Here is a 17259-nt window from a genome sequence, read left to right as displayed (position 1 = left end):
TCAGGTATGAGCTGGTTGTATGCTGCCCCTCAGAGCACTGACATGAGGAGAGAGTGAGATGGAGGGGGGGCGCTAGAGAAGGGGAGAGGTGGAGAGAGGGGGAGAAAAGCGGGGAGGGAGAAGGAGAGAGAAAGGGTGAGAGACTCCGGGAGCTAATTCTCAGTCAAGATAATCAATTATTTCTCCCATCTCACCCCCACCCGCCCCTACACACACATCAAAGACACTCCACTTTAGATTAATGGGCAAAGTGCAAACACACCCTTGACACACGCACGCACACACGGCTTTGCTCTCCCGTGCGACCAGGCTGTTTCCTATAATGGCTGTCTCTCCTCTACTTATCTGGCCAATCTAATCACATACACTGGGAAGGGTGTGTGGGTATCATAACATAAGTACAGCATGACTATTATTAGGAACCCACTATGTCTTAAAATGCATAGGATTGTGTGTCTATGATAATACACTGGGGTCATTTTCTATGTGTACTCACTGTCGCCTGAGCCTGTTAGCGTGTATGAGCAGGGCTGGGAAGTAACGGTTTATTACATGTAACCAATTACAAAAAACTGTAATCTGTTACGTTACCAGCAAACATATTGTAATCTGATTACAGATACTTTTGAAAAAGTAAATTATTTATTCTAGGACTACTTTTAAATTCAGAAAGGCTGTTTGCGGAAAAAAATGGACACCTTTGTTTTCTCAATGGCAATCAATCAGCATTTGAAATTTGTCAAGTTTAAGTTTGTTCCGCCTGAGCGAGTCTGACCGCAAGTCAGAGACAACTATGATGACACACCTTAATGTGTTTGATGGATCGCGGGGAAAGAGCAGGAATAAGCTTCTGTAGGTTTCAGTCCAAGCGGTGTCTTCCAATGGTGCGACTTCTGTCGGCATCCAAAGATTATCCATCTTAAATAAACGTTTGGCGGTAAGGACGACAGCAGTGGTGTAGCCTACAGGCGATGCGGATATCACTTAACGATTGATAGGCTATCTACATAGAGCATTGATGTGAATCACACTGCTGCTCCTTCATTTAGCTATTTGCGCCTTAAGGATTGTGGTGGTTATGGATGTATGTGTAATTTAACACGTTTAAAATGCCTGTTAATCATTGTTTTTGCATCCAGTGGACAGCCAGTGAAAAACGTGCTCTTGCAACAGCTGCATAGTGCAGATCCCAGCCTTTGGAATAAATGTTTGAGGGAGTTCCTCCCCTTTAAACTTCTCTGTGGTATTGTGCTCCATACTGTCAAAAACGTGTTAATATTAAGACCATGAGTGGGGCTTTTATTGCTCAATCTAATTCACGCTGATTAACAACAACAACAAATCCATAGGCTTAATGGACACATGCTTAAACTCAAACACTTTTGTGATAGACTTAAACAGCTGCAAATGATATAGATATCAAAGTGTCACCAACAAAAACAAACAATAGGCCTATACCAAATGCAGAATATGGCAGACATTTTTCACATGCAAATAGCACTTTTCGGTGGAGCTCAAAGCATGCCATTCATGAGAGCTGCATTTATTTTTCAAGTCGAAGCAATGAGCCCAATCAGTCCTCCATGACAACAAAATCATAAACAACAGAGAAAGCTAATATTTCTGGGTCATGCTCAGGTAAAACAACTTGACTAATATATACTTCCTAGTCCTATTCTTGAAGACCAAGGGGTATTAAATGAATGTTAAGGACTGGAATTCTGACAGACTTTGGTAATTAATATAAAGACATATTATTATTATGTGTAGTAAAAAAGCAATGGGTTAGAAGAAGCCTACATTACCACCTGTAAAGTAAAATGCAACATCCATTTATGGCCAGCTACAGTTGAAAGTTTACAGTCACCTTAGCCAAATACATTTAAACTCAGTTTTTCACAATTCCTGACATTTAATCCTCGTAAAAAATGCCCTGTCTTAGGTCAGTTAGGATCACCAATTTATTTTAAGAATGTGAAATGTCAGAATAATAGTAGAGAGAATGATTTATTTCAGCTTTTATTTATTTCATCACATTCCCAGTGGGTCAGAAGTTTACATACACTCAATTAGTATTCGGTAGCATTGCCTTTCAATTGTTTAACTTGGATCAAACGTTTCGGGAAGCCTTCCACAAGCTTCCCACAATAAGTTAGGTGAATTTTGGCCTATTCCTCCTGACAGAGCTGGTGTAACTGAGTCAGGTTTGTAGGCCTCCTTGCTCGCACACGCTTTTTCAGTTCTGCCGACACATTTCCTATGGGATTGAAGTCAGGGCTTTGTGAGGGCCACTCCAATACCTTGACTTTGTTGTCCTTAAGCCATTTTGCCACAACTTTGGAAATATGCTTGGGGTCATTGTCCATTTGGAAGACCCATTTGCGACCAAGCTCAACTTCCTGCCTGACTGAAGTCTTGAGATGTTGCTTCAATATCCACATAATTTTCATACCTCATGATGCCATCTATTTTGTGAAGTGCACCAGTCCCTCCTGCAGCAAAGCACCCCCACAACATGATGCTGACACCCCCATGCTTCATGGGATGGTGTGGGATGGTGTTCTTCGGCTTGCCCCTTTTTCCTCCAAACACAATGATGGCCAAATAGTTCTAATTATGTTTCATCAGACCAGAGGACATTTCTCCAAATAGTACGATCTTTATCCCCATGTGCAAACTGCACATGACTACAAACTGTAGTCTGGCTTTTTTATGGCGGTTTTGGAGCAGTGGCTTCTTCCTTGCTGAGCGGCCTTTCAGGTTACGTCGATATAGGACTTGTTTTACTGTGGATATAGATACTTTGTACCCGTTTCCTCCAGCATCTTCACAAGGTCCTTTGCTGTTGTTCTGGGATCGTACTTTTCGCACCAAAATACGTTCAAATGGAAATAAAAAACTATTTTACAGATGACATTTGCATTGTAACATTGTCGTTATTCTACTAAATTTGAATAATTTTTGAGTGACAATTAAAATAACATATATTCAGCATGACAATCATGTGAGCATTAAGGTATGTATACACAAACTAAAAGTCGTGAAATGTGCTCATAGCTTGACAGCAATAAGATATTTAGACTACTTCGCGATTGTCTGGGCTTGCTACTAGTAGTAGCCACTAGCCAGCCAGCAGCCCTGGGCGGAGCATTGCACCCTGGGAAGGGAAATGCATTCTGGGAATTGTAGTAAAAATCCATGCTGTGTAAAATCCATTGTATTTCTATGGTGTATAGACTAATGTAGAAGCTTCAGAAATTAGTGTAATTTTGGAACTAAACTATTTTAATACATTAAATTATTTAGCTGTATTGAATAATGAATCATAGGTAATGAATGTCATGTGACCTGATATTATGGCCATAGATAAGCAAATTACCCTGATATTGTATGTATCAAATTACATTGTAAAACAGTTTAGATGTAATTTTGGCTGCTCCGAGTCACCGATATGTTTCGCATAAGGAAAATTGAGAGGTATTTTTCTGTTATTTAATATGGTGTTGTATTTTTGAAAGACATTGAATATAGAACAGAAGATATTCTTTGTGTTATTTTATTTGTTCGTCCAGTTATCAACACATTGTTCAATGTTTAAAAATAATAAAGCCCAGCGGTTATTCAGTGACTTCAGTAATAAAAAAAAACGTTTTGCAATGGTATCGTTTTGATATCGAGTATAATTTCGGTATCGAGTATCGTTACGATATCGAGTGATACAAAACCTGGCATCGAAAGTCAAACATTTGGTACCGTGGCAACACTAACACATAGATGACAGAGAGTCAGGGACCGAGGATGGGGAAGGTAGCTTTAACAATGTCTGGGGAAGTGTTGGGTAGGAAGGTAATGTATAACAGAAACTGTGTAATGCAGTTCTGACAAACTGTGTAACATAGGTCAGACAGACTGACTGTGTAATACAGGTCTGACAGACTGACTGTGTGACATAGGTCTGACAGACTGACTGCGTAATATAGGTCTGACAGACTGTGACAGCGCAAGGTAGGTCTGACAGACCGTGCAAGGTAGGTATGACAGACTGTGACTGCGTAATGTATGTCTGACAGATTGTGACTGCGTAATGTATGTCTGACAGACTGACTGCGCAAGGTAGGTCTGACAGACTGACTGTGCAAGGTATGTATGACAGACTGTGACTGTGTAAGGTAGATCTGACAGACTGTGAAAGGTAGGTCTGACAGACAGTGGCTGTGTAAGGTTGGTCTGACAGACTGACTCTGTAATGTAGGTCAGACAGACTGTGACTGTGTAATATAGGTCAGACAGACTGACTGTGTAATGTAGGTCTGACAGACTGTGAAAGGTAGGTCTGAGACTGACTGTGTAAGGTAGGTCTGACAGACTGTGTAATGTAGGTCTGACAGACTGACTGCATAAGGTAGGTCTAACAGACTGTGACTGCGTAAGGTACAGTGGGGTATTTGATACACTGCCGATTTTGCAGGTTTTCCTACTTACAAAGCATGTAGAGGTCTGTAATTTTTATCATAGGTACACTTCAACTGTGAGAGATAGAATCTAAAACAAAAATCCAGAATATCACATTGTATGATTTTTAAGTAATTCATTTGCATGACATAAGTATTTGATACATCAGAAAAGCAGAACTTAATATTTGATACAGAAACCTTTGTTTGCACAACAGAGATCATATATTTCCTATAGTTCTTTACCAGGTTTGTACACACTGCAGCAGGGATTTTGGCCCACTCCTCCATACAGACCTTCTCCAGATCCTTCAGGTTTCGGGGCTGTTGCTGGGCAATACGGACTTTCAGCTCCCTCCAAAGATATTCTATTGGGTTCAGGTCTGGAGACTGGCTAGACCACTCCAGGACCTTGAGATGCTTCTGACGGAGCCACTCCTTAGTTGCCCTGGCTGTATGTTTCGGGTCGTTTTCATGCTGGAAGACCCAGCCACGACCCATCTTCAATGCTCTTACTGAGGGAAGGAGGTTGTTGGCCAAGATCTCGCGATACATGGCCCCATCCATCCTCCCCTCAATACGTTGCAGTCGTCCTGTCACCTTTGCAGAAAAGCATCCCCAAAGAATGATGTTTCAGCCTCCATGCTTCACGGTTGGGATGGTGTTCTTGGGGTTGTACTCATCCTTCTTCTTCCTCCAAACACGGTGAGTGGAGTTTAGACCAAAAAGCTCTATTTTTGTCTCATCAGACCACATGACCATCTCCCATTCCTCCTCTGGATCATCCAGATGGTCATTGGCAAACTTCAGATGGGCCTGGACATGCGCTGGCTTGAGCAGGGGGACCTTGCGTGCGCTGCAGGATTTTAATCCATGACGGCGTAGTGTGTTACTAATGGTTTTCTTTGAGACTGTGGTCCCAGCTCTCTTCAGGTCATTGACCAGGTCCTGCCGTGTAGTTCTGGGCTGATCCCTCACCTTCCTCATGATCATTGATGCCCCACAAGGTGAGATCTTGCATGGAGCCCCAGACCGAGGAGGGTGATTGACCGTCATCTTGAACTTCTTCCATTTTCTAATAATTGCGGCAACAGTTGATGCCTTCTCACCAAGCTGCTTGCCTATTGTCCTGTAGCCCATCCCAGCCTTGTGCAGGTCTACAATGTTAGCCCTGATGTCCTTACACAGCTCTCTCTTGGCCATTGTGGAGAGGTTGGAGTCTGTTTGATTGAGTGCGTGGGCAGGTGTCTTTTATACAGGTAATGAGTTCAAACAGGTGCAGTAAATACTTAAAGAAAAACTAACAGGTTTGTGAGAGCCAGAATTCTTACTGGTTGGTAGCAGTCACAGTCAAATACTTATGGTGATCAAATACTTATGTCATGCAATAAAATGCAGATTAACTACTTAAAAATCATACAATGTGATTTTCTTAATTTTTGTTTTAGATTCCGTCTCTCACAGTTGAAGTGTACCTATGATAAAAAATTACAGACCTCTACATTCTTTGTAAGTAGGAAAACCTGCAAAATCGTCAGTGTATCAAATACTTGTTCTCCCCACTAGGTCTGACAGACTGACTGTGTAATGTAGGTCTGACAGACTGACTGCGTAAGGTAGGTCTGACAGACTGTGACAGGTAGGTCTGACAGACTGTAATGTAGGTCTGACAAACTGACTGTGTAATGTAGGTCTGACAGACTGACTGCGTAAGGTAGGTCTGACAGACTGTGACTGCGTAAGGTAGGTCTGACAGACTGTGACTGTGTAAGATAGGTCTGACAGACTGTGACTGAGTAAGGTATGTCTGACAGACCGTGACTGAGTAAGGTAGGTCTGACAGACCGTGACTGCGTAAGGTAGGTCTGACAGACTGTGACTGCGTAAGGTAGGTCTGAGACTGTGACTGTGTAAGGTAGGTCTGACAGACTGTGTAATGTAGGTCTGACAAACTGACTGTGTAAGGTAGGTCTGACAGACTGTGACTGTGTAAGGTAGGTCTGACAGACTGTGACTGCGTCAGATAGGTCTGACAAACTGTGACTGCGTAAGGTAGGTCTGACAGACCGTGACTGCGTAAGGTAGGTCTGACAGACCGTGACTGCGTAAGGTAGGTCTGACAGACTGTGACTGCGTCAGATAGGTCTGACAAACTGTGACTGCGTAAGGTAGGTCTGACAGACTGTGACTGCGTAAGGTAGGTCTGACAGACTGACTGTGTAATACAGGTCTGACAGACTGTGACTGTGAAATACAGGTCTGACAGACTGTGACTGTGTAATACAGGTCTGACAGACTGTGACTGTGTAATACAGGTCTGACAGACTGTGACTGTGTAATACAGGTCTGACAGACTGTGACTGTGTAATACAGGTCTGACAGACTGTGACTGTGTAAAACAGGTCTGACAGACTGTGACTGTGTAATACAGGTCTGACAGACTGTGATTGTGTAATACAGGTCTGACAGACTGTGACTGTGTAATACAGGTCTGACAGACTGTGACTGTGTAATACAGGTCTGACAGAGGCTGAGAGTTGGATGGGTTTATAATAATAAAGTCTGAGTCACTCACATGATGGCGTTGAGGTTTCGGTCGAGGCGGGGGGAGGTGCATCCCAGGATCTCTCCAGGGGACAGGGGTCGACACTGTGGAACCACCACCTCATACTCTGGCCTCAGAGCTGCACTCACCGCCTGGGGGGGGGGGGGGGGGGGGGGGGGGAACAAACAACCAATGATAGATGTAAAATAACACCTACATCTTCTCTGTTCACACAAAGTGAGAGGCTGAGAGCGAGAGCCAACAATTTAGGCAAGAAAGAAGAAGCAGCATGCTCGGAGGCGGAGGAATAATTTGTGTTCTTTTAAGTTGGAGGTAAACAGGGAATATGGAGGCTGACCTGACGACCCCCCACTCCATCTTGTATGACCTACACAAACCTACACACACCGTGAGCAAGAGGCGCACACACTCACACACACCCAAACCGCCCCCAACACACAACAAAAACATGACACACACATCAGCACGTCAGCGTGTATAAATAACACTGGTTACATTAGCAGGGGCCTGAACTAGCGTTGGTCATGCACTGACAGAGGGAAGCAGCAGAGAGGAGACGGAGGCGGAAGCTAGCCCTACTGTGGATCTATAACTGCTTATGTAAAGGCCTGAGATGAGCAGTAGAGTTCACTCACTCCTCCTTTTAAGTCCAAAATAACTGCAGCTGGGTGTTCAAACCCACACTTGGAACTGAACTTTAAGAGACAGGCAGGAGGCTGGCTCACGCAGGTGCAGAGCTTCTCTATATACAGTTGAAGTCGGAAGTTTTGGAGTCATTAAAACTATTTTTATTTATTTATTTTTTTGAATTTTACCCCTTTTTCTCCCCAATTTTCGTAGTATCCAATTGTTGTAGTAGCTACTATTTTGTCTCATCGCTACAACTCCCGTACGGGCTCGGGAGAGACGAAGGTTGAAAGTCATGCGTCCTCCGATACACAACCAACCAAGCCGCTGCTTCTTTAACACAGCGCACATCCAACCCGGAAGCCAGCCGCACCAATGCGCCGGAGGAAACACCATGCACCTGGCCACCTTGGCTAGCGTACACTGCGCCCAGCCCGCCACAGGAGTCGCTGGTGCGCGATGAGACAAGGACACCCCTACCGACCAAGCCCTCCCTAACCCGGGCGACGCTAGGCCAATTGTGCGTCGCCCCACGGACCTCCCGGTCGCGGCCGGTTACGACAGAGCCTGGGCGCGAACCCAGGACTCTGATGGCACAGCTGGCGCTGCAGTACAGCGCCCTTAACCACTGCGCCACCCGGGAGGCCTCTAAAACTATTTTTTTAACCACTCCACAAATGTCTTGTTAACAAACTATAGTTTTGGCAAGTTGGTTAGGACATCTGTGTTGTGGATGAAACAAGTCACTTTACCAACAATTGTTTACAGACAGATTATTTCACTTATAATTCACTGTATCACAATTCAAGTGGGTCATAAGTTTACATACACTAAGTTGACTGTGCCTTTAAACAGCTTGGTTTTAGAAGCTTCTGATAGGCTAATTGACATCATTTGAGTTAACTGGAGGTGTACCTGTGGATGTATTTCAAGGCCTACCTTCAAACTCAGTGCCTCTTTGCTTGACATCATGTGAAAATCTAAAGAAATCAGCCAAGTCCTCAGAATATTTTTTTAGACCTCCACAGGTCTGGTTCATCCTTGGGAACAATTTCCAAACGCCTGAAGGTACCACGTTCATCTGTACAAACAACAGTAAGTATAAACACCATGGGACCACGCAGCCGTCATACCGCTCAGGAAGGAGACGCGTTCTGTCTCCTAGCAAATCAATCCCAGAACAACAGCAAAGGACCTTGTGAAGATGCTGGAGGAAACCGGTACAAAAGTATCTATATCCACAGTAAAACGAGACCTATATCGACATAACCTGAAAGACCTCTCAGCAAGGAAGAAGCCACTGCTCCAAAACCGCCATAAAAAAGCCTGACTAAGGATTGCAACTGCACATGGGGACAAAGATGGTACTGTTTGGAGAAATGTTCTCTGGTCTGATGTTTCATCAGAGTAGAACTGTTTGCCCATAATGACCATTGTTATGTTTGGAGGAAAAAGGGGGAGGCTTGCAAGCCGAAGAACACCATCCCACACAATCCCATGAAGCATGGGGGTGTCAGCATCATGTTGTGGGGGTGCTTGGCTGCAGGAGGGACTGGTGCACTTCACAAAATAGATGGCCTCATGAGGTGGGAAAATTATGTGGATATATTGAAGCAACATCTCAAGACTTCAGTCAGGAAGTTAAAGCTTGGTTGCAAATGGGTCTTCCAAATGGACAATGACCCCAAGAATACTTCCAAAGTTGTGGCAAAATGGCTTAAGGACAACAAAGTCAAGGTATTGGAGTGGCCATCACAAAATCCTGACCTCAATCCTATAGAAAATCTGTGGGCAGAACTGAAAAAGCATGTGTAAGCAAGGAGGCCTACAAACCTGACTCAGTTACACCAGCTCTGTCAGGAGGAATGGGCCAAAATTCACCCAACTTATTGTGGGAAGCTTGTGGAAGGCTACCCGAAATGTTTGACATAAGTTAAACAATTGAAAGGCAATGCTACCAAATACTAATTGAGTGTATGTAAACTTCTGACCCACTAGGAATGTGATGAAAGAAATAAAAGCTGAAATAAATCATTCTCTCTACTATTATTCTGACATTTCACATTCTTAAAATAAATTGGTCATCCTAACTGACCTAAGACAGGGAATTTTTACGAGGATTAAATGTCAGGAATTGTGAAAAACTGAGTTTAAATGTATTTGGCTAAGGTGTATGTAAACTTTAGACTTCAACTGTTGACAGAAATCATGTAGGCTTATATACATGTACACATAAAGACACAAACAAGACCCCAGACACAAAGAGGCACGTACAAATACACACACACACACACACACACACACACACACACACACACACACACAAACACAAACACACACACACACACACACACACACACACACACACACACACACACACACACACACACACACACACACACACACCTGCAGTGCAGCCACAAACTGGATAGTGCTGACAAGTGCCAGAGAGTGTCCAGGGGGGAAGTTGAACTTGACCGTGTCCAGAAAGTGTGCGTTGTCCATCTGGATATCAACAAACACGTACAGCATCTTAATGCCTGCTGTAGAGTCTATAGGGACTGCAGGGAGACAGACAGGGTTAGGATTAATTATTGAATATGTTATGTTAGTTTTATACCATGGACATGGAGTACTCGTCATATAGCTAGCATTAAACTACAGTCACACACTGCACACACCCACTTTTAGAATAGAGCTGAAACCCTTTCCATGTGAATGAGCCGGCACACACACACGATGTTGGGCGCTGATGCAAATACCTCAGTTATTTCAGGAAGGAGAGGGACACATGCAATTACTATTAATTTCACAGGCCATTTACGCCGGGCCCGCCTGGGCTCAGGAACGCCAGAGACTTAGGGACGGGGGGGAGCGGGATGGAGGAGGTGGGAGAGAGGGCCGAGGGAGATGGGGGGCAAAGGGCACGGATAAAGAGAGTAGCACCATCTTTGGTTTTGATCATGGTAATTACAGTTCTTCGTGTTACATGCAATTTACATTTACAAATCTTGAGCAAAGGACATTTATGCTGTGATTAAGTAAATGGGCCATTGTCATTTAAACGTTGAAACATTTGTAATGTAGCTCATTTGATGCCGCAGACGTATGAATAAGAGATAAAAGCGGAGAAGGCGCGACAGGGAGAGAGGGATGGAAGATCACAACACTTTACTAGTAGATAGTTTGTGGTTTGATAGATAGAAGCAGAAATGATGGGGGACAACACCAAAACAGCTACATATCACAATATTATCTTGGACGATATTATATCGATACTTTGACTCCAAGTACCGAAATGTAAAAAAAAAAAATTAATACAAAAATAAATAAAACAATTCTAAAAAAAGAAGAACAATAATACATTTGCTAGGTTGCGCTAATTGTCTGGACCTGTGCCAAAACGCTGGTAAAATTCATCCTATAGCTTGTCCTCCATCTTATTTGAAATAGTGAGCCAACATGTTTTTAGCACTTTGATTTCCATGGGTGATAAAAACACATTTTCTCATGGTCTCTCGCCTTTCTGCAGCAGACATACACTGAGTATACCAAACATTAGGACAGTTAGTTACACCCCCCACAGGGATGCAGGCCCATGTCGACTCCAATGTTTCCTACAATTGTGTTAAGTTGGCTGGATGTCCTTTGGCTGGTGGACCATTCTTGATGCACATGGGAAACTGTTGAGCGTGAAAACCCGAGCAGCGTTGCAGTTCTTGACACAAACCATTGCTCCTGGAACCTACTACCATACCCCCTTCAAAGGCACTTACATTTTTTGTCTTGCCTATTCACCCTCCATACACAATCCATGTCTCCATTGTCTCATGGCTTAAAAATCCTTATTTAACTTGTCTCCTCCCCTTCATCTACACTGATTGCAGGGGATTTAACAAGTGACATCAATAAGGGATCATAGCTTTCACCTGGATTCACCTGGTCAGTCTGTCATGGAAAGAGCAGGTGTTCTTAATGTTTTGTACACTCAGTGTAGAGTGAGCAATATGTTTGGAACATCACATCGTAATAAAATCTAAACGCAATTAATCTAATCGTGAGAATCACAATACATATCGGCACCTAAGTATCGTGATAATAACGTATCGTGAGGTCCCTGGTTATTTCCAGTCCTACTAGCTATAGAAGTGGGCTGGAAGAAAACACATTGTCATTCAATTTTGGGTGGGATAGGGAGAGGTAATGTACTGTATATATTAAAATACAGGGGTAACGGGAGAAAGAGAACGAGAGGATTTGGAATTGTCAATTACCAGGCACCAGGAGTGATAAATGGGTAGCAGTATCAGGAAGGAAGGACAGAGAGAGATGGATAGTAAGAAACAGGTCTAGGTGGGAGACAGAGAGAAGTTACAAATACCAGGTGGTTGGAATGGGGAGATGTTGTGGAACTGGGGACAGACAAGGAGTAAAGACTCCACTTGCCCAGCTAGGCAGGCAGACAGACAAACATGTAGGCAGACAGACAGCAGACAGACAGGCAGGGAGACAGACAGATAGACAACAGGCAGGGAGGAGACAGACAGACAGCAGGCAGGGAGGAGACAGACAGACAGCAGGGCAAGAAAGGGAGACAGTGGGCAGACAAGACAGACAGACCAGAGGGAGAGGGAATACCAGGCGGCTGGGCTGAGGAGATGGTGGGCTGTGGCGGTGATAAGTGACTAAGGGTACACTGAATGGAGTCCCCACGTCTCCAAGCAAAGCAGACAGACATAGAGAGACATAGGCATACAGCTGCATGTTTACAGGTGCTCCCAAAAACAAAGGGCACAGCAGTGGGATCGATCCATTCTCTGATCACATTAGCACGGCTTTCTGAGAGCACCTAGTCACTGCAATTAAAGCCACTGCCAATGAGACAGCCCCAACTCACTCTCTTTCATTTCCTCCTCCTTTCTCTTTAACACATTCTCCATTTCTATTACTCACTCCCATACACTCCTTCAAATCACTCACTCACTTATTTTCTCACTCATACAAACACTCAATAAGACATGAGAACATGCCACACATATACACACACACCAATGCATGCACACACAGACGCACACAAAGCCACAGCAGGTGGGACAGAGAGAAAAAAGTCTGAATGAAAGATGACCGGTAGCAATAGGAAAAACATGAAAAATAGATGGAGAGAGAGAGATAGAAGGGAGGGAGGGAGACAGCATTTTCATGTGTCAGTCAAGGAGGGCAGAGTGTCTTTCATCTCCTGCAGGTGACTGACACCTTTAGTTGTGTTGTTGATGAAGCCTCAACACTTCCACTTCATGTGATGCTGACTGCTGTCAGTCAACCACAGCTATAGAGACCTCCTCCACTCCTCACAGAGCAGAGAGAACGCAGACCGTCCGCCAAGGTTGGGTCAATTCCATTTCAATTCAGTCATTTCAGGGAGGACTGCAAAATACTCATTGATAATGATTGGCCGTTTAGATTCTTGGAATTTGAATTTCAACCATCGTGTTTCAAGTACAGGTTCATTTGTTCCCTTCACATGACATGTGAATGATATGATTAATACATACAGTGCCTTCAGGAAGTATTCATATCCCTTGACTTATTCCACATTTTCTCACCCATCTACACACAATACACCATAATGACAAAGGGAAAACAGTTTTTTTTTAATTTCTCACCCTTCCTGTAGGGTCGTGATAAGTCCATTTGCTGTCATCTAGTGGACTTTTTGCTTAATTGCCCTCAGCTATGTTTAGACTGTTGTTGTTCATGTTTTGCTGTGTTCTAGTGTACTATAGAACATATTGCTTTCTTATTTTTGACACTTCTCCCAGTCATATCTAAGGTTAGAACTACCTTTTAGTCTTCTGATATTTCTAGCTTGGAGTTGTATTTTTATGATAACATAGCTACAGTATTTCAGCCTTTAATGTGTCTAGTATTGCTTACTAGGTGTGTCCAATCAGTTTTGTAACCACTCCCTCTTCTAATTAGGGCTAATTGGAAAAGCTGTTCAAAAGAGGACATTGTATTATTTTTTTGTACTCCCTGACGAAGGCCATGCAGCCGAAACTGGTCTGATTTTTAGAACTGTTTCTATTGAACATGCCATACTAATAAAGGTATTGTAATTAATTATATGAAGAGTGCCTTGGTCCTCCTTTCTTTTCTTTTTGATGTGTTTTTTTTATGTTTGCAAATGTATTGAAAATGAAAAACATGAATAATTCATTTACATAGCTATTCACACCCGATACCTGTTAGACATGTTAGAATCACCTTCTGCAGCGATTACAGCCGGAAGTCTTTCTGGGTAAGTCTCGAAGAGCTTTGCATTGTACAATATTGGCACATTCATCTGTTTATTATTTTTTATTCTTCAAGCTCTGTCAAGTTGGTTGTTGATCATTGCTAGAAAGTCATTTTTAAGTCTTGCCATACATTTTCAAGCCAATTTAAGTCAAAACTGTAACTAGACAACTCAGGAACATTCAATGTTGTCTTGCTAAGCAACTCCAGTGTATATTTGGCCTTGTGTTTTAGGTTATTGTCCTGCTGAAAGGTGAATTCATCTCCCAGTGTCTGGTAGAAAGCAGACTGAACCCAGTTTTCCTCCAGGAATTTGCCTGTGCTTAGCGCTATTCTGTGTATTTTAATCCCCCCAAAACTCCCAAGTTCTTGACATTTATAATAAGCATACCCATAACAGGATGCAGCCACCATAAAAACAGCCTAACCACTACAGACGTTGGTTCGATCCGAGGCTGTGTTGCAGCCGGCTGCGACCGACAGACTCATGAGGCGGCGTACAATTGGCCAAGCGTCGTCCGGATTAGGGGAGAGTTTGGCCGGCTGGGCTGTCCTTGTCCCATCGCGCTCTAGTGACTCCTGTGGAGGGCCGGGCGCAATGCATGCTGACACGGTCGCCAGGTGTATGGCGTTTCCTCCGATACATTGTTGCGGCTGGCTTCCAGGTTAAGCGAGCATTGTTTCAAGAAGCAGTGAGGCTTGGCGGGGTCGTGTTTTGGAGGATGCACGGCTCTTGACCTTCGCCTCTCCCGAGACCGTACGGCTGGTGCAGCGATGGGACAAGACCGTAACTACTAATTGGATATCACAAAAATTGAGGAGAAAAAGGCATAAAAAATATATATATATAAAAAAAAAGCCTAACCAGCTCTGCTAAGGCGAGTAAAATGGTCAGAGTGAGCTGTTCTCTCATTGGTGTCTGGAAGTAGCTAGCCAACGTTAGCCAGTTAGCTTGGGTGCTTGATTGCGGTTGTTCGGACAGAACCCTCTCTGGGATATGTGGGATAGCATCCCACCTGGCCAAAAGCCAGGGAAAATGCAGAGCGCCAAATTCAAATAAATTACTATAAAAATCTAACTTTCATTAAATCACACATGCACGATAGCAAATTAAAGCTACACTTGTTGTGAAACCAGCCAACATGTCAGATTTCAAAAAGGCTTTTCAACCCTGCAGGCGCGACACAAGACGCACAAATAAAAATATAATTCATGCCTTACCTTTGACGAGATTCTTTTGTTGGCATTCCAATATGTCCCATAAACATCACAAATGGTCCTTTTGTTCGATTAATTCCGTCCATATATATCCAAAATGTCCATTTATTTGGCGCGTTTGATCCAGAAAAACACCAGTTCCAACTTGTGCAACGTGACTACAAAATATCTCAAAAGTTACGTGTAAACTTTGCCAAAACGTTTCAAATTACTTTTGTAATACAACTTTAGGTATTTTTTAATGTAAATAATCGATAAAATTGAAGACGGGATGATCTGTGTTCAATACAGGAGGAAAACAAACTGTAGCTAGCTTTCTGGTCACACACTATCTAACAGTACACTACAAGTGACCCTCGTTCTGAACAGAGCTACTTCTTCATTACACAAAGGAAAAACCTCAACCAATTTCTAAAGACTGGTGACATCCAGTGGAAGCGGTAGGAACTGCAAGAAGGTCCCTTAGAAATCTGGATTCCCAATGAAATCCCATTGAAAAGAGAGTGACCTCAACAACAACAAAAGATCTGAATGGTTTGTCCTCTAGGTTTCGCCTGCTAAATAGGTTATGTTATACTCACAAACATGATTCAAACAGTTTTAGAAACTTCAGAATGTTTTCTATCCAAATCTACTAATAATATGCATATCTTATCTTCTGGGGATGAGTAGCAGGCAGTTGAATTTGGGCATGCATTTGATCCGGACGTGAAAATACTGCCCCCTGTCACCAAGAAGTTAAAGAGATGGGTGGGGATAAGGCTTAAGTGGGTGTGAACGATGCTGAATGGGTGTAGACAAAGAAGAGCTCTCCTGTAGGTACCAAAACATTCAAAGGTCAATTTCTCAAAAGTGGGGTTACAAGTTCATCAACTTTCAAAGCAGAATTACTTTCCCATTGTTCCTGAACTGTAGTGTATGATATACCATTTTCTAGCCCTGAGTCTCTACTTTTATCCAATGTAAAAAACACTGTTTCAATTTTTGCTACATAAGACCCAATTGAGCCGTTCGGTCAGAATTTGACATGAGCACTTTTATGTACATGTCTAATCAAGCAGAAGGTAGCCTAGTGGTTAGAGCGTTGGACTAGTAACCGAAAGGTTGCAAGATCAAATCCCCCAGCTGACAAGGTAAAAATCTGTCGGTCTGCCCCTGAACAAGGCAGTTGTTCCTAGACTGTTAATTGAAAAGAAGAATTTGTTCTTAACTGACTAGCAAGGTTAAAATTGTAAAAAATATATAGTTTTCTCATGGCTACCGCTTGTCAGAAATACAGTGTAGACATGGTTATTGTAAATGACTATTGTAGCTAAAAACGGCTGATTTTTAATGGAATATCTACATAAGCGTACAGAGGCCCATTATCAGCAACCATCTCTTCTGTGTTCCAATGGCACGTTGTGTTAGTTAATCCAAGTTTATCATTTTAAAAGGCTAATTGATCATTAGAAAAGCCTTTTGCAATTATGTTAGCACAGCTGAAAACTGTTGTGCTGATTGAAGAAGCAATAAAACCGGACTAGTTTAGACTAGTTGAGTATCTGGAGAATCAGCATTTGTGGATTCGATTACAGGCTCAAAATGGCCAGAAACAAAGATCTTTCTTCTTTTTTTCAATTTAAAGTTTTATTAAGTTTTCTTGTTTTTCAATCAACCAACAGAACACATTCCACATTCACAGATGTGACAGGCTTTAAAAAAATAAAAAATAAAAAAATAATAATACTTTTGAAAAAATAAAAATACAATTAAAATGAATGATAAAGTCAAATAAAAGCATTTATTTTTCTTAATCTATATATTTTCCTTGGTACATATATATACATACATACATACATACATACATACACACATACGTACGTACATACATACGCACACATACATACACACACACACGTACTCAAAAACTAAATAAATAAATAAATAAATAAATAAATAAATAAAAACATAACACTTGCAGCAGCACTATCAAGGTTCTTATCAGCTATTTCAAGCATTCGCTGAGACGACGGGCCAATAATTCGTTTTTAGGTTTTACAGTACCTTACACAACATGTATCTGCGCATTTCCCTAGTCACCCCGTTCACTCTGTCCAGTTT

At 42.6% G+C, this 17259-nt stretch overlaps 1 protein-coding gene across 3 annotated transcripts in view; it reads right to left on the bottom strand.

The window, feature by feature from the left end:
- The window catches only part of LOC139382859 (2-(3-amino-3-carboxypropyl)histidine synthase subunit 1-like), a 109330-nt gene that overhangs the window by 37393 nt on the left and 54678 nt on the right, over window positions 1-17259 (bottom strand). For all 3 annotated transcript variants that reach the window (XM_071127098.1, XM_071127099.1, XM_071127100.1), the window contains exons 5-6: window positions 10051-10205; window positions 7027-7148 (exon numbers count right to left, since the gene is read on the bottom strand). In XM_071127098.1, coding sequence (XP_070983199.1) covers window positions 7027-7148; window positions 10051-10205 — 277 coding nt within the window. The remainder of the gene's footprint in view (window positions 1-7026; window positions 7149-10050; window positions 10206-17259) is intronic.

This window comes from Oncorhynchus clarkii, chromosome 24 (assembly GCF_045791955.1).
Source record: "Oncorhynchus clarkii lewisi isolate Uvic-CL-2024 chromosome 24, UVic_Ocla_1.0, whole genome shotgun sequence".
NCBI classification, from domain to species: Eukaryota; Metazoa; Chordata; class Actinopteri; order Salmoniformes; family Salmonidae; genus Oncorhynchus; species Oncorhynchus clarkii.
The sequence above is the reverse complement of the archived record's forward strand: the minus strand, read 5'-3'. Positions and strand labels throughout refer to the sequence as shown.